Source organism: Gobius niger, assembly GCF_951799975.1.
Source record: "Gobius niger genome assembly, chromosome: 20".
NCBI classification, from domain to species: domain Eukaryota; kingdom Metazoa; phylum Chordata; class Actinopteri; order Gobiiformes; family Gobiidae; genus Gobius; species Gobius niger.
Window position 1 is genome coordinate 13644849 of NC_136871.1, and position 18556 is coordinate 13663404.

The window sequence follows — 18556 nt, forward strand, 5'->3', positions numbered from 1 at the left end:
ATGATGCCCCACCGCCCTTACAAACATATGTACAGCTGCGTTCTCAACTAACAAACAGAGAGTTAAGGTCTGTTTCCAGGGGTGACAGCAATTTTCCTAAAAGAAAGTCTGCCTTCTCTCAATCAGCTTTTTCCTACAAAGCCATCAAAGAATGGAATAGGCTCCCAGACAATCTAAAGAACAATGCAGATTTTCAAAGCTTCTCACGGGGAGTCAAAGACTGGTTTCTAGACCACCAGTCCTGCCCACACTAAAAGTACTTGACGGGTATTTGGCCATCAGATGACATCCTCGCGGGTACCGTCTGATGGCTACCAGATTACTACAGTAATAATGTTATCTTCTTTATGTGTTGTATGAACTGCACACTGTCCTTTCAATGAACTAAACTAAACAAAATATTTATCATCTCTTTGTATTTTGTACTAATAGTGCTGAAAATGTAACTGAAATGTATTATTATTGTTGAATGGATATGACAATTACACATATACTGTACATGTTCTTTGGTTGTTTCTTTATAACATCTGAGTTAACATCCACATGAAGAGATTGACTGAAAAAAGGTGGGGGTACATACTCAGCTGATACTCCAGGAGGTATTTGGTAAGAATCCCATTTGGCTCTAGCGGCGGGGCCCAGGCCAAAGACACGCTGTGCTTCTGTACGTCCGTGACCCTGAAGACAGGATTCTTCTCTGGGACTGTGGGTGGGGGGGAAGGTACAATAAGCACACAGTTAGCTGCCCAGCCCAGACTCCTCCTTGCCTATTATTAGACTCCCCCCTCCTCAGAAGTTGTGAATCGATACACTCCATGCTGTTTTTCTGCCAGCTTTCCTACCTCCCTCCGGGGTTCTGAAGTTGACGGGGTGGCTGCCGGGACCGTTGCCTCTGCCGTTGAAGGTCATGACGATGAGGCTGTACTCGGAGTAAGGTGTGAGGCTGGGCAACGTGGCGTGAGTTCGATCCCCGGGGACGTTCAGCGCGTGTTTGTCTCCGTGTTGTTTCTTTGAGTCCACCAAACTGCGCAGACGCCACCAGTTTATCTGCGACAGAGAGAGGAGACAAACAATGTTATTCTCAGACAGACTGCAAAGGTTTAAATATTTATATTCAGCTGTTGTACAGACGGCATCGTGAGCTCTTTACCATAGTGTATAATGAACTGAAGGACTATGTTTCCATGTTCATGCATGCAATAGCAAAACTCTTTTGCCCTGTTTTTTTTTAGGAAACATACACCTAGACACGCCACGATAACAAATTGAAAGTTCGATATATTGAGGCAGGAAAGTGTCGTAAGTATTATTGACTACAACGATACTAGATACTAGTAGTCAACTCTCAGGCATAAAAATTACAGTTCTAAAAGTGCATCATAATATTCTTAAATACCACACAAGCTGCAATAAACATGAAATACAATGTAACTCAATTTGCGTCCATTAGAAATCAAAGTTTTAAGAAAAAATGGAGGGGGAAATGCTGTACAGACGATAAATATCGAGCACAAAAAATATATCGTTTATCTGTTATTTATTTAACGATATTTAATGATAAGTCGATATAGTAATTATCATGACAGCCTTACATACACCTAATAAAATGATAAATAATAATTATATTTTTTTGCAATATTATTTTAAAAAAAAATTTTTGTTGGCTGGTAGGTTTTGTTCGACTGCACAGCACAGGGTGAAAGGGGGTGAAGTACAGAGAGAGAAAACCAGCAAATTGTCTAAGTCAGGACTTGAACTTAAGGCGCTGGGGACAGAATAGAGCTCAGTCTTTAACCACTAGACTATTAATAATAATAATTAGGGTTGCAACAAACGATTATTTTTGTAATCGATTAATCTATTGATTATTTTTACGATTAATTGATTAATCGCTTCGCTGTGAATGGTGTATGAAAATAACATTTTTTCAAAAATTTGTATCACATGAAGCTATAAGTGGCGCCGCATGAGGACGTTGATGGATTAAACTGAAAGTAAATGTTTGTTGGAGGCTCTTAGTGCTAATTTTGCTTTCTGATTGGATGAAACACAGACAAATATTCAAAAACAAGTAGGTTTTCATCAAAAATACTACATTTTCATGTCATTTTGCCCCAATTTGAGTCTGTGTGAACCAGAAAACGATTAATCGATAACTAAAGTAGTTGTCAACTATTTCAATGATCGATTAGTTGTTGCAGCCCTAATAATAATAATGCATCGGTTTTATAGAGAGCTTTTCTGGACACTCAAAGACGCTTTATATTGCATTACTCATTCACTCAATACTTTGACTGTACATAAATTATCGTTAATATAAACGGCACCATTTATTTTCGAGATCTTGAGTCAACTGGGCTCTGCCACACTGCTCCTCTTCATAGCTACCATTTAGAACAAAATAAATTCTCCAACTATACATAAAAGGCTGTCCAGGGTAAGGATACAAAACGTCCAAATCTGTTTTTAATCTTTCCCAGTCTGCCCATTAACTCGTGTCAACTACTAAATGATCTGTACAGAAAGAAATTAAGTGAAGGAGACACGGCGGGGGTTAGAGACGTAAGCGCTCAGTGCACGGTCAGGACCTTCCTTTTAAACCGTGTCTAAAGGCAAAGGTGGATTTCGGAGGCATTACCCTGTAGCCGCCCAGATGTCCATGAAGCTTCTCCTTGTGCACAGGCGCCCAGGTAACCTTGGCCACTGAGCTGTTCATCAACACCACGGCAACATCGTCCGGCGCAGCGGAGGGAACTGGAAAAGAGGGAAATAAACATCTAGTGCGGGAACTGGGGCAAGGATTATTCGCGGACTGGAGGAAGGAACACAACACCAAGGTCTAAATTCTATGTTTTTATACAAGAAAACACTTTATTGTGGAGCTACTGGGCACACAAGCTATGTTGCCATAAACAGCACTAAGTGAATTAGGTTGTTGAGGTGTATAGGCATTGATTTTCTAAGACCACCGGACAAGGTTGAGTTATGACCTGAGTTGACCTCCTGAGGGCATGTCCAGAAGAAGGCTGAAGAGAAGTGAGTTTGGTAAATCAGATTTCAGAGTATTTTAGTTTTTCTATAGACATACATTTATAAGAATTGTTGAGAAATATTACATCATGATGAGTGGAGAGATCTGTTTCATATATAAAGTTCAACACTGTCAAAAGGTACAGATGGTGTCTTATTGGCATTAGAAAGGGGTGTGGTCTTAGTCAAACTGTGAGACTGGTACAACACCATGAACAGAAGATGCATTTTGGCCGAAGAAGACCAACACTGTGTAACATTTGAACAATAAACCAACAAAGTAGAAGAGGTACATACAGTCCTCCCCCGAGTATCCGGTCACGATCTTGGGCTCCGGTCCCCAGCCCTGGTGATTCTTGGCTTGGATCTTGATTTCGTACGGGACAAACGTGGGCGTGCTCTTCACCACAAAGGAGTGCCTCTTGACCATGTGCTCGTGCCAGTCCTCCTCCATGTCCTGCCGCCTATAGCTCACCTTGTACTCCAAACCGGGACCATTGTGTTCGATGGGCAATAATGGCTGCAGACACAACGCGGGGCGATACATAGTGAAAGGGGGAACAATGGGGGAAGGTTTCATAAAGACTTCCACAATTGCATAAGACGCCTGGTGTGTTTCACTGGCTGCCTCGGTGGGATTAAAGCGACAAGCCGGGCCAGTCAACTGCTTGGAACAGTAGCTGTGTTTTATCTTGCTATCTAGTAAAACAATGGAAACGATTGACCTCGCCGCACAGCCCAGCTCCAGCTTTCATATAGGCTTTTCAAAGGCACTGCAGTTGAAAATATCTATCTATCCACCGCATAGCACCCGGTCCGCGGTGAGAAATGGGATGAGAAACCATTACATACAAAAGCAAATCATTAGTAGACGGGGAGCACATAGATCTAGACTTCTGCGGGCGATGACAGAGCAGCTGGATAATAAGGCCAGGGGAGAAAGAAGTCTAATATAATATGCGTTAAAGGCGAGGCTTCTGTCTGTAGCATTTCTCATTGTACCGTATTCAAAAGTCATGAATAAGAGCCAATGTAATGATTTCCACTGCAGAAAGAAATGTCAAAAGTGGGCAGTTTCTCATTCCCAAAAAATCCCATTGATAACTGTCTGCAAAGTATTGATAAAACCTCGACACCTTGAGTCCCAGCGGCTCTGTGAATAATTTAGTATGTAAAGGTAGCCCATATAACACAATGCACACCTGACTGATAAGCAAAAGCCTATCTCCACTCCTCACCTCCCAGTTGATATCCATTTCATGTGGCAAATGACCTTCGATTTTGATAGTTTCAGGGTTCCTGTCGGGTGCTGCAAAGGAAAAAAAAAAGAACAGATATAGATTTTGCCAGCATTGTTAGTGAAAGAAATCTCTGGTTGTAAAGGCGTACAAGCGAGCAGATTTTCAACCAGAGGGGAATCAATTATGTAGCGGGGCCAAGTGTTTTAAAGTTCACAGTACAGCCTTGAGGGCCAGACAAGTGGCCCAGAAAGTCCCTGAAAGTCTGGCTTTACTAAGCAGACTATTCTTGCGCTTTTTCTTTGTCAAATCATTCTTGGAAAAAAAAAAAAATACAGAATAAGAAAGATATACCACTTGTAACAATCTGAGGATCTAGATACAACTTTATTCTTATTATCTCAGACGACTGTATCATAATGCAGATGCAAAATAAAACAAAATAAACTTCCTTATCTTCAGAAAATATAACACAAAATTAGTCAATTCTAGTTTTTGGATGCTCCCGTGGCAGTAGGTTCAGGGAACTGTATATGCCCAGTTAATAAATCAAAATGGGGTGACCACTTCCTTAACCTCTTAACCTCCACTTGAACTGAGTTTGGCTTAACCCAAATCTAAAGGCTTTAAAAATGTGACAAAAATGCAGCAACAACAAGACAAAAAGGTCACAATCGCTTCTGTAGATCTTAGCTTTTAAATGAGCTGTTACACCGTTGCTCTCCAGTTGAGAAACTTTTAGATTTGGGTAAAGCTGAACTGGGGAAAATGCGGAGTAAGTACTAAGTAACTCATGCCCCTAGAGGCCATAAGCGCCACTGCAGGTGTTATAGGTGTCATAGCATGTTGTGTGTTTTTTTTACTCATTCACAATGGAGATCATTTTTTTCATTCAAACTTGGCTGTAAATACTGTTTAAGTGGCGCTAGCCCTGTTACCTTCTTCTTCGTGACTCTGATGATGACACCAGGGGGAGATGAAAGACCCCCCAATCATCCCATTAACACTTGTACTACCCCCAGACGTATTACAGAAAGGATATATTAAGGTAAACAAGTTACTTAGTACTGCTTTAATGAGGACATATTTTTTTTGCAGGTCTTGTGTTCAGGGCGCTAGACTGGACTGTCTCCAGGGCTTGCTTGTATATGAGCTAAAAGCACGTGTAACAACAAAGACTGCATCCAAGCCCAAGTTACACTGCAGGCCCAAAGCAACATCATACCGCAACATCTTAAGCTAAATTATGCATTACTGCTTGGTGAGAAATAGCAACAAAAAAAAAAGAATATTGTCAATGGATGTGTCAGACCTGCAGGTTCGGTTTTGTATCTCTCCGTGGGCTCACTATAGGGGCCCCTCCCGACTGCATTCACGCCCGCCACTCTGAAGCGGTAGTCGACGTGACCGTGGAGCTTGAGTAGCGTGGAGTGAAGATTCCCCGGTACTCGGAGCAGCTCCTTCCAGTTCCCCGGCTCCCACTGGCTCTCCTCAAACTGGATGATAAACTCTGTCGACAGCAGAAGACAATCAGGACGGCCCCTCCCCACCTCTGTGACTGTTTATGCCAAAGGTTTGCTTATCTAACCACCAGCTGTGCAGGAAAACTACCCCCAAACCACGCTCTGGGCCTGTGTACTCCAGCGGGAGACTAATCATAATTCATGCATGGATGAATCAATGATAGACTCATATTGTACAAGATGGTATCAAACAATTGTATTTACATGCAGAATGGTGATTATGCGTCCAAAACAGCACCTGGCATACTAATTGTACTGGCTGAAATGGGTCATATTGTATGCGCTGTCACATTCGCTGTGGCGCAGAGGCAGTTTTACCTGTTGTGGAGCTGTTGTGCTCGTCCCCAGGGATCCATTTGAGCTTCACACTCCTACTCTTGTGTTCAGACAGGACCAAGCTCTCAGGTGCATCAGGGACGTCTGCAAACAACACAACAGCTTTGGAAAATATCTGACGCATCAACATTTGTCAGAGAAAGAAGGAACAATGGAACACATGTTGAAAAAAAAAAAAACACAGAGAGAACTGTGGTAATGGGGGGTGGGGTGGATTGGTTTAGATGTCACCAATTTAGAGGAGTACTGTGTGTTCCAACTTTTATTGTCTCTCTTGCGTAGCATTTTTATACAGTGGTATGTCTGCCACCATCACTTGGGCTTCTTCAGGGTCATCTGCAATTTTAGACTTCGCTGCATTTGTGCTTTAGTAATGCATTTGAGATGGGTGTTTTTTTTTCTAAGGTTAATCATTGTTGACAACACTTTTCATCATAATTTAGTCCAATTTATTTGTATTTAGACTCTGTTTGGTACTCATTTGATCTGGAACTAGGCCTGGTGGTACTTGGAGGTTCAACTGTTTTATGAGGTGGCACTGGGTGTAAAACGTTTGAGAACCACTGATACTCCTTGGTGGTGAAGTCGCCAAACATCAAGTGTGCTGGCAATTCCAGACAGTAGATAGAAGCCAACTACAATGTCTGACAATAACCCCATGTGAACCCAAAACTTAATTCTGAATAAATTATTATATTTTTGGCTATGCATATGTGTGAAATGAAACTAAAAGCCATACCGCCTTTGCTCTGCCAGATCCCGTCAGATCTTGGAAGCTAAGCAGGGAAGGGCCTGCCTGGTACTTGGATGGGAGACCATTTGGGAACACCAGGAAGCCTGGGTGAATGTAGTGTGTGAGTGAGTGGTTGGTGGTGGTAGGAGGGGCCTATGGCACAGACTGGTGGTCTCGCTTCCATCAGTCTACCCCAGGGCAGCTGTGGCTACAATAGGACCTTACCACCACCAAGTATGGAGTCAATGAATAATCCCCAGAGAAACACTCATAAAGGGCAGTTTTTGTGCTATCATAACTGCACTTTTGTGAGTTGGTTCCCTATTGAAACATTTTTGCGAGACTGTGTGCATGTGAGTGCCTTCAAGCAACTGTATTTTAATGTTCCTCAAGACACCTCAAGTTCCCTCCGCTGAAGAGGCTGACTCAGTTATGGAGGAGTTTCAGACCTTCAGAGTCTCATGGCGCTTGTCAATAAAAGTAGAGTAGATCTACACTGCTTTTATTGAGCATGTTCTGGGCAATATATCGTTGGTAAGGGAATATCACCTTTTCATCTTGGGCCGAGCCTCCCTGCTCTGGCTTGGCAACTGCCTGCTCTCACTAAATGGAGTTAGAAGAGAGCACAATGTAGGTTGCAATTGTGTGAAATTTAGTTGAGTGATTGATGTACAAACGATGTGCAAGCTCCAAGGCTATAATTTAAGAAGTAGGGGAAAACTGGAGCACCCGAAGGAAACCTACAGTTCCTCTATCGTTGCATTGTGTTTAAAAATGATGTACTGTATGGATATGGAAATGCTTGATTCATTCTTGCAAAGTGACTTAAAATAGCAATGATCAATCAAAAGCAGAAGCATCAGTGACATGTGCTCATCACTCACCTAAGACAGTGAGCCAGGCTGATGCCGTATCCCGGTCGAGCGGCGTCCTGGCCACACATCTGTACAAGCCCTGGTCCCTGTGGCTCACATTGATAATATGAAGAACTCCCTCCTCCACTAAGTATCTGCTGACATGAAGACGGAGGCAGACACAGTATTGATTGACAAACGCATAACCACAATCCAGCCGGGACTAAAGGAGCGGCGCGAAAACTCCGCTCTCCTACCTTGGATTCTCAGTGTAGTTTAGGCCTATCTCCATATCATCTTTTTCCCACAGGATCTCAAAGTCATCACTGAAGGACTTGTCGTACTCTGCCAGGCAAGAGAGCTGCGATGTGGTACCTATTAAGATCTGCTGCTCCTCTGGGCCCACAATGATTTTGGTGGGACCTTCCGTACGCACAGAGGCATTAGTTACATTTCAAGGACTGGGAATTGAAACACAGGCTTTAACATATGCATAAAAAACAGCATACCTTTTACATATAGCATGGCATCTATCGCGGATGATCCCTCAGTGTTCTTAGCGTAGCATGTGTACTGTCCTGTGTCGTCTTTGTCAGTCTCGTAGATCTCCAAAGAGCCGTTGTCATGAACAGTGAAACGTGGGCCTTGCACAGATTCGGTCGAGTCATCTCTGCTCCTGCGGGCAATAAAGAAAGAGTGGTAGACTTCAAATGTTTTCAAAAACATCTGGGAATAACTCACATAGGTACCAGTCATGGCAGGAATTGGTGAAATGGGTGTTAAATAAATCGAGCAAGGTCAGGAAAAAAAACAAGGTTAGAAGCACTGGCTGCTGGGAATTGGGATGTTTTTGTGAACATTTCCTGACACTAATCCGACTGTGCAGTATCGTTTGAAAACCTCAATGATCATGGCATAAAAAGATTTTTTTTAAAAACATTTTCTTCAACAATATTTGTAGAATGGATTTCGTTCAAAGGAGTGACATATATTTGTTTGTTTGAGGAAACGTAAAACTAGCCAAAGTCAAGTTTTTTTTGTTTTTTTTCCCCAAAAAGCCTTTAGTTCTGCTGGTCTCTTGGTGTAGATTAAGGTGCTAAAAATATTAACACCATGCCAAGGCTGAGCCGCAACAAGAGGATTTTTTTTTATGCTAAGCAAGTTTGCAGATTGTTGAGATCTACTGCCCTCTTCTGGTGCAAACTGAGCACTTACCAAGTGATTGAGGACGGAGGGGAGCTGAAGACGTTGCAGTGCATGATGACCCCCTTCGCCTCCACAGCAGAGTAACTCTCTCCCTCGTTTGTCAGAATCATGGGAGGAAGATCTGTGCAGAAAAGTAATCAATCACTGTTTTTAAAGAAGTTAAAGCGTAAAATTTGAGATTCGTGAGTGTCATTTCTTTGACATGAAGAAACGCGCGTTGCCTCACAGTCTGAAGACAGGTTTTGTCTCCGTCCCTCAATCATGTGGGCCCCTTCTACGTCGGGTTAAAATATATGTGAGTTTTCTCAAATTTGGTGCCTTTACTTGTCTTTTTGTTCGAGTCTACGGTGGCACTGGTGATTCCTATTTTCAAATGCTTTGTTCATATATTCATTAATACTGATTATCTGTATAGAATATGTTTTATATGTTTACAATACATTGAAAAGCTAAAAGTATAATTTGTCATACTAATTTATGCTTTATGCGACTTTCGCATTTGACAATGAGGGGCACCATAGTTTCTTCTGTTTGTGGGAAACACTGCTAGAGTTTCACAGCAACAGTAACTCTCCAAAGACTCCTTTGTTGTCATGAATATTTCCTGTTGCCAAAATATTCATGTTAGACAGCTGTCAAAACTGTGTCAAGAACACAACAGAACAAAACAACATTAGTGAGACGGGCATATGCACCTTATCAGCCTGAGCCACATCCTCTCATTAAAATGCATTGTCTCTCATAATTGTTTGCAAAGGAAGCCGCTGGGACTTGGCATTCAGTGCGAGTCCGGCTTTATTAAGCCCTGTGTCAGACCCCTCGCGTCAGTGCATCACACAAGCCATATTCCATCCATATCTTTTAATAGACATTTGTAAAGTATAGTCTTATTGCAATGAAATCAGCCTGGATTTGTCGAAAACTTGTTAGCATATAAATGGCAGTGAACGGTCTTGTTGCTCCGCAGGGAAAGTGAAAATGAAGTATGCATATTACGTTTCGACAGCCAACCTTCCCCTGGCCCCAAGCTACTTTGTGGGCATATGCCAACATTGACGGTAGCTTTCTTATTTGATGCATGACTCAGCCGCGGTGTCCCAGATGACGAAGCGCAAAGCCTGACACTTCTTTCAAGACTTGCGAACAAAATGTGCTGCATAAGCGTTGCAGGCGATGTGCTAAGTGGCCCGGAGTATATGGATGACGCACATACTTACTCATGATCATGATGTTTGCGTTGACCAGCATGCTGCCGTGTTTGTTTGACGCCTCGCACTGGTAGACCGCACTGTCAGACTCCTTGGCGTTGTGGAGAACTATAGTGTCGCCGAGTACTCTTCTGTTGGGCATTGGTGATTCTGTAAGAAAAGGTCCAAGCCCATATTTTCTGATAAATGCTGAAAATTGCTACAATTGATCATCAACATCAATAGGAATCCAAGCGCTGTTAATGTCACTCAACTATTATTAGGGTAGTTTTTAACATTTAGCATTTGACCTTTTTAGTTAGTTTACAGGCTCATCTGAGAGATATGAGATGGGAATAGACCACTAGAGAAACTGAGCAAATCAAAATCATTGTTATGATTGGACAGGTAATTATTTATTCTATTAGTATTATTATTAGTTAACATCTTCCCCCCACCTGCAAGCGCATTTCCTCCAAGTCTAAAAGAGTTTGGCCAATGTCATGCCTAATTTGAAAGCTAAGGCCTGCAAAACTGCTTGTAACTTTTATGTTGCGTTGTCGGTGTGTTTTTTAATCATGTTTTCATCTATTTTTGTGGTATGTTTATCACGTTTTTTTGTCGCTCTTTTGCGGCTTTTACGTTGCTTTTTCATCACTCTTTGGTTGTGTTTTTGTCCTTGTTTTCGTGGCTATTCTGGAGAAAAATGTGCTCGGTTTAGCTGGGGGTTGAGAGGTTAAATGTTTTTATGTAAAAGTTCGTAATTGACCTTTTAGTGACACAGCGGCTGTATGAGTGGTTAGCCTGGCGTCTTTACTTTTGATCCCGATCCTTTACTTCGATCCCTCTGCAACGTTCCAGGATCAATTGCTTTGTAGGTTTTCACTGCTGATGGACCGTCTCGCCAGAAAACCTACGCAACAAATGATCCTGGAGCGTCACAAAGACCACCATGATCGAAAGTAAAGGCGCCATGCTGACCACCCATACAGCCACAGTGTCACTCAAAGGTCAATTACTTCATCAACACACGAATCAACATATAATAGATAGTTACTTAAATGGTCAAAAAACAGTCAGTACTTAATCTCAAAGACATAAACATGCTCATGTGATTATCTGGAAACTGACTATTGAGAGGGAATCCGTTCACTCTCCATGTTACAGTGGGCTGAGGTGTGCCACTGGCAGAGCACTTCAAGATGACATCTGATCCAACCATACTGAGCTGGCTTTCCGGCTCAAACAACCATTCTGGGGGTTCTGGAAATACACAAAAAGCCAAGAGCTCACTCTGTTACATTATAGAAGGAAAAATGTCACTTTTGTGCATTATAATGTGTTAGACGTACAAGTAAGTATGTAAGTTCATACTAACATGAGAACTATTTTGCTTTCTTTTAATAGTATTTTTTAACAGTATGCAGTCAAAGAGAGTCCCAGAGAATAAGAAGAAACACATAAACGATGAGATTTCAAATTAGTTTTCTTTTCCATTTTGCATAAGTTGTTTATGGTCAACTTTACAAAGATGCTGAAAGGGTCTGTCAGTGTTACCTTCCACGATGACTGTGAAGTAATGCACGGCTTCTCCGAGTCCGTTCTTGGCTTTGCACATGTACCTCCCGCTGTCCTCCTGCTCAGCTCTGGACACCACCAGTAACTTCCCATGGTTCTCCACTGCCGCTTTCTCGGGAAGTTCATCGCCTATTTTTAACCACTCAACCTGTGGAGTCGGACTGAGGACAGGCGTGAGGGGGCATTGTGTCAATATTCAAAAGCTCATTTAAGCATATTAATTATCTAGTATTATCAACATTGTGCCACTTACAATCCCTCAGCAATGCACTCCAAATACAGGTCCTCTCCTTTGACCAGCACAATCTCAGATTTGACACCAGGGGGTGTCAGAAGTGTGGGCCTTCTCTCTCGGATTGCATTAGCTATAATGCAAGAATGAAGCAATTATTCAGTACATACAATAAAATAAGGGAATATTCTAAACATTCGCGCGCACACACACACACACACACACACACACACACACACACACACACACACACACACACACACACACATAGAACTATTCCACTACACTTCTTACCTGCACCTGGACTCATGCCATTTTTGGCTTTATCTGAAATGAAGGTAAATGAGGAAAAAAAAAAAGTGAACATGACAGGGACGAACAAATTAATGAATAACAACAACAACATCACCAACAAAAAAATTATGAAAAAATAAAAACAAATAAATAAGAGAAAAAATGCACAATGTGAATACACAAGACAGCTTAACACTTGAGGGGATTTGGAAGTGGTACTACTTGATGAGAATGCAGGATAGTAATTCAAAATCAAGTGTTGAATTTGCATGAAGATGAGATAACAAACATGCATTGACTGATCTTTTTTTTTTGATGCAGCTCTGCTTTGAGGAAACAGAGCTGCTAACTGCATGGACTAACTATCTTTTAATCATGTCTATACTTTTTTTTTTTAATCTTTGTGAGCTGAAAAAGAATCTGAATTAAAGATAAGGACGTACTTGTCTGGATGATGACAGACATGGCGGTCTTCTGAACTATGGTGCGGATACGGGGGAAGGCGGCGAAGCAGCAGTAGTCTCTCCTGCTGTCCTTCTCCTCCGCGTGGGCAAAGTACAGGTCTCCGTTCAAACCCATGGAAACTCGTTCATCCTGTTCTATGTGCTGGAGGTCTAGTAAATAATAATTAAATAAATACTGAGTTCAATTTTCAGGATAACCCACAAGCAAAATATTGGAGAACTTAGACGCAACAACACATGGCAATTAATGACTGGGCATAACTGTGTGAGAGTCTACATGCTCTATATTATATGAACAAGTATTAAATGGTCCACTTAGGTTCATTAAGGTCTTTTAGTAATGATGCTAATAGGTTTTTATAGCCAGACCAGTGTATGTTTTATACCAACGTGACCAGACAAGTCACAGCAACAACATGTGATAGTCTACCTATGAGGAAAGCCACGGCTGTAGCTGAAAATGTCAGGTATGAAATATTCACAGGTCTGGCAAAAAGAACATGTTTGTAAGTATTAAGAACAATTCTTACAAAAGATACAAAAAAACAATGCACTCCTCCTTTAACAACATGTTCTGTTTACATTATGTATTAGAAAGTCTGTGTGGGCTAAATCAACTTCCAGCATACGTGAATTACTTACTGATGGTCATCCAGTAGATCTGCAGAGGAGGTATTCCTTTGGGTGGGTTGCATTTCAGTACAAAAGACTGACCTTCATCCACCTTCAGGGGTTCAATTGTTTCTTTAGGAAACTTTGGGACATCTGTTGAAGAAGGTTTCGAATTAAGACATGTCTCATGCAACAGGGAATGTGTCCAGCAGATGGCAGTATTATCACTCAATATATTTGCTCCAGTGCAGTGGCGCTTTCTAAAACCCCAGAGAAATCGGGTGATTATTTTTTTCTACAGCTTTTGGACAGCTGAAATAAAACAGACATCACGGTTGTTGCAATGTGTGACTTGTCACTGCAGCAGAAGGACAGCCAAATTTAGTCAAAGTCCTCTCTGGAGGGTGCTTTTTTGACAATATATATTGTGAGTTTGGGCACAAAATGAAAAATGGAGGAAAGAAAGTGACTGAGAGGCCAGAGCGCGGGGACTGCTTTGGTCCAATTCAGAGATTTATGGTGCAGCAGGAAGTCTTACTGACTTTCTGCCACATGCGCTACAATAGAAAGCTCACAGTCGAGTCATTATAGCAGACTGTGGACGCTCAAAGCAGCGGAACAGGTTGCACATATCCACAGTACTCACGAGGCACGATGAACTCAATCTCCGTTGATATGGCGGTCCCTAGCTTGTTGGTGGCAAAGCAGCGATACGTTCCCTGGTACTCGGTAAGGTTTCCATTATTGGGTATAACAAAAGTCCCAGAATTCTCCTCTTTCATGAGCCGGGGGTCTTGCAAGGGGTCAAATTCTTGCCCATTCTTTGTCCATGCGAATCTACAAAACAAAGAAAGTATTGACATGTTAAAAGCCGTCTGAAGCATGCTATATTTTAAGAGCAAATGTGTGTGGGGCTGGACATGAACACTAGACAAACATTGGAGTAGATATTTTCAAATATCGTCGACTAGGCTGGGTCGGTGGAGGTCAGCGAAGTTTTCCTCTTTCATCAGAAGCTTCTTCTCCCTCTTGTGTCAGTCTTACTCTAACTAGCCACCTAAGCCAAATCAGTGTGATCCTTGATTTGAGTATTTGAGATAACAAAAACTTACATGTATTTCTCCCATTGTGTAAACCCTTTTATCCCACTACAATACAATAAAGTTATCCAGGCACAGGAAAACAGTCAATAATTCCATCAAAAAAGGATAATACATACAAGCAAAAAATCTCCACTACTAATTCAATTATGGTTATAGTGAAAACACAGGCACATACTTCAATAAACAGCCACAGTGGACAAGAAGTACAAACGCTACCATGTTTGTCTCCTACTGTACAAGGGTGTAAGGTTGTATAGGCGACTCACTCTGGTGCGGGGTTCCCTTTGGCTTCACACGTCACAGAAAAGCTCTCGTCGAAAGGGAAGGCGATGAGGGAGCTGGGAGACTGTGCTGTGATGGTGGGCAGCTGCTCAACTGGGCCACAGACAGAAACAAGTGATAAATGGTGTGAATCAAAACACAGCCTTCACAAATTCAAATGGAGCTAGCACACTACTTCATGACCCTAAATGGCTTCTGCCGACTACTTTTAACTAGGCTATGTTTGCAGATAATTAATCAAAATCAAGGAGAATGGCAGTCTGTGTGCACATGCTAAATAAGAAGAGAATGCTGAGTGACTTTGTGAATGGCTGTCTATTAGTGTATTAGTCTGGGGGATCAAATGGCAAGGCTGTAAGCTAATACAAATTCAAATCACACATGTAAAACCTAGCAAAAATATCTCTGGTTATAAAATATAATGCAATGAATCTTGAGTAGATGAGCTGTGAATGTAAACGTGAAACTACTTTAGGGAATGTACTAAACATCCAAAATCTGATAAGAAAATCTGATCCAATATTAAACTTCGCTGAGGCAACCTAACCCTAGGTTTGGTAAGGACTACGTAGCTGGACGACTAGCCTATTGTGAATTCTTCTTTGGGTGATGGGGGAAACCAGACTAAAAGACAAAATACAAACTCCACACAGAAAGGGTCCAAGAATCAAACCTTCGGGAGAGCAAAACAATCAGTCTACTATTTGATTCATTCTAGGACAAATGCAACAATGTTTGGTACATTCCACTACTCATAAAAAAAGTGGATATAAAACAGATGGCAACTTAGGCATTGCCATGTTTGAAGCAGCCAGAGCGGGAAGAACAGAACTCCACCATTTCTCCACCATTACTTTACAAATGCTGAATTATATATATTTCAACTAAATAAAGAAAACAGAAACATGGAGAGGAGCGAAGTGATTCAACAGCCCATAAATACTTCAAAAACGGACAATGCTAACCAGAATGCTTCATATGCTAATGTTAGCAATTTCGATTCTACTTCACAATTTGCTGTGAAAAAAACATCCAGATGGACTCAATTTTGGCTTGTCTCTATTGGTGTGTGATAAATATGTTTATAGTCCATCAGAAAACGGCAAAAAAAGTGAAGCACATTGCATCTACAATACAAGTTTTCAAACATGAGCATCTAGTATGTAAAATGGAACACTTATATGAATATGAATGATCATGAATATTAAGCAATTTGTCTAAAACATGAAGCGTTGACTGATGACACATGAGGTTCAGATCCAACACATGTCCAGCAGAGGTACTAGTCAGTGAGAGAGTGATGGAGAGGCAACCACGAATACACTTATACAACAGTCCACTTACTGTTTACATGAGCTAAAACTACACAATCCGCCACCGCAGGAGGGGAAAAAAAGAAAAAGAAGAAGAAAAAAAACAACACACACAATCAGCAGGCACTTTCTTTTGAAATCACAAATCCCAGAAAAGTGAAACACAAATGGCCATATTAGATTACAACTGAAACTTCAGAAAAACCTGAAACGCTTAAGTGTCTGCTGAGGAGCTGTTTGATGTGTTTTTACAAAGCCCTTCGGAGATATTTGTGAATAATTTAGGGGTGGAGGTTTGATTTGCGTTACTAAGGAAACTGGGATAGTAGCAGATCTACCACAAAAGAAACAGCGGAAACATGAGATTCAAACATGATAATAGCTGTAAATATATTCCATTCACACAGCGTTCTATGGCAGTAATGCAGTAGTTCACCGGCAAGATTTATTCATCAATAAATTATTCAGTACTTATTCTTATAAAGGCTCTGTTCTTATAAAGGTCCTGCACAGTGAGCATGTTTTCTGAAGATGATCACTTGGACATTTTAACCTTTATTGTTAATGCATTGTTTAGTGGCCATTATGTCAATATTCACTCATTTCAAAGTGAATTTACCGCATCCATTACCCCCACTGTTGCAATTATGAAAATATGCTTTAAACAAGGCTGCTGTCTAATGTCTTCCTGTGAGAATAAGCCTCTATTAAACGGGATAGCATTACGTTTCAGTAGCTCAACCAGCATTCAAAATAAACTTACAATGCACCATTAGTTTGCCAGCTTTCCCTCCACAGTTATAATAATGGTTCAAGGAACGTAATAGCTTTTTCACTACAATAAGCTATGACTGGCAAGTTTGTGTTTAAATTATTATGTTTTCATATTAATTTGATTAAAGCACCATGTAAAAAGAGGATTTTTCTTCACACCTCTCTGTAGTTTGAAGTAGGCCATTGATAAATACAAAATATTAAAATATCATGGCAACTTTACATAAAACGATATTATCAAAATGCCCCTATAATGTTGGTATATATGCTTTGAGATGCTGTTGACTGTTGACATCAGCCTGCCCAGGGACTGCAGGTACATCTCTCCTTTTTGAGGTTAAAAGGTCCGATATAGTGCAAAATCAACTTTTTGGAGCTTTTAACCGTGTTGTTTGCTATTTCCTTATCAAAAACACCAACAGAGTGATTTTTTGGCTTCATTCATGCATGTCCTCCTGAATCCTGCTCTCTGAGCAGCTGCTCCGCCCTCTCCTGATAAACGACTGACTTGGGACAATGCTACGCATTTTACGTATGATTGTAAAACTAGGAAGTGCCCGACGTCTCTAATCCAATGCCTTACAGCCTGATTTTAATTTATTAAACTCTTTTTCATTATTTCTGTTCTAAGAAAAAAAAAAGAAAAAAGAAAGTCCCCGATGTGTCCGCGCTGTCCCTGCAAAGTAAACAAACACACCCCCTGAGCGTCTGAACAAAGTCATTTTTGCTCCAAAGTTGTGAAGAAGGAGCTCTTTCTAACCAACTCTGGACACAGCCTTTTCTTTTGTTCTTACCTAACGATAATGTATCGGCGAAAATACACGTTTGGCTGCGAGAGGAGCAGGACTAACCCTACGATAATTACATTTCTACTACTGGTACTCTGTAGTTGTACAGGTACAATATATCATATAACTGCATGTAGTCTACTTCTGAATGGCTAAATTTCCATGATATAGTCACTTTAATGCATACTGTACATTGTCCCTGTTCAAATAAATAAATAAACAATATTTTGTGTTAAGGATGTGTCGGCAAATTGTTCAAATTGGAAGTACTGAAGCACCAAGGTTTATCCGGTTGTTGGGTGTTAATACTGTATATTTATAAGCATCGCTGTATCTTTGTGCTCAGAAAGCTCCAAGCCTATTATCATTCAAATATGCACCTGTTTCCATTGTCATCCCCTATTCAAAATGCTGTGCGATTGCTCACCTTCCAGTGGGATCTCGAAGGCTGACGTCATATGCAAGGCACAAACGCAGATGACCAGGCCTGACCACATCCCTGGATTTCTTATTCTTTGTAGATCCATGCTTTTCAGATGTCAGATGTCCTCGGAAAATGCTCCCCAAGTGTGACTTCAGTTCATCTCTGTGGCACAGTGCTGAATATTTGGTACCTGTAAGAAGAAGAAGACAACATATATTAAAGAAAAAAAGAAAAAAAAAACAGACGGTGGAGGCCCCATGAATCCACCCACGGGCTGGCAGACAGTATGGCAAAAACCCCAAACACAACAAATCCCTCGTGACTGGGAGCCCGACTGCTCTCTGCTCAGTCAGCCGCAGCAGACACACTGCACACTCCTCATCAACAGGCTTCACATTAAAGGACTCCTATCATGAGTTCCCGTGGGACGTCGGCTGTTTCGTAGTTTGATGTCTGCAGATGTGTGTCACAAGCGACAATAGAAATAAATAAATAGACTAACGAAAGGGGCCTGTGGTGGTAAGATGCATGCCAGATGTTCACTATTTCAGAGCAGGGGGAAACGGGGAAGGAATTATTACAAAA

At 41.3% G+C, this 18556-nt stretch overlaps 1 protein-coding gene across 8 annotated transcripts in view; it reads right to left on the reverse strand.

The window, feature by feature from the left end:
* Positions 1-18239, reverse strand: part of chl1b (cell adhesion molecule L1-like b) — a 35214-nt gene extending 16975 nt beyond the window's left edge. Inside the window, exons 1-21 of one of the 8 annotated variants that reach the window (XM_079578528.1) lie at positions 17975-18236; positions 14657-14765; positions 13934-14124; positions 13318-13440; positions 12655-12825; positions 12212-12244; positions 11939-12050; positions 11665-11846; positions 11239-11370; positions 10138-10278; positions 8930-9041; positions 8224-8390; positions 7972-8137; positions 7745-7872; positions 6110-6211; positions 5581-5778; positions 4269-4339; positions 3328-3550; positions 2639-2754; positions 843-1047; positions 581-703 (exon numbers count right to left, since the gene is read on the reverse strand). In XM_079578528.1, the coding sequence (XP_079434654.1) occupies positions 581-703; positions 843-1047; positions 2639-2754; positions 3328-3550; positions 4269-4339; positions 5581-5778; positions 6110-6211; positions 7745-7872; positions 7972-8137; positions 8224-8390; positions 8930-9041; positions 10138-10278; positions 11239-11370; positions 11665-11846; positions 11939-12050; positions 12212-12244; positions 12655-12825; positions 13318-13440; positions 13934-14124; positions 14657-14765; positions 17975-18074 (2905 nt within the window). In that variant the 5' untranslated portion in view covers positions 18075-18236. Of the gene's footprint in view, positions 1-580; positions 704-842; positions 1048-2638; positions 2755-3327; positions 3551-4268; positions 4340-5580; positions 5779-6109; positions 6212-7744; positions 7873-7971; positions 8138-8223; positions 8391-8929; positions 9042-10137; positions 10279-11238; positions 11371-11664; positions 11847-11938; positions 12051-12211; positions 12245-12654; positions 12826-13317; positions 13441-13933; positions 14125-14656; positions 14766-17974 lie in introns of all 8 variants that reach the window. The other 7 variants (XM_079578529.1, XM_079578532.1, XM_079578533.1 and 4 more) reach the window with 7 other exon arrangements.
* Between the last annotated feature and the right edge of the window lie 317 nt (positions 18240-18556).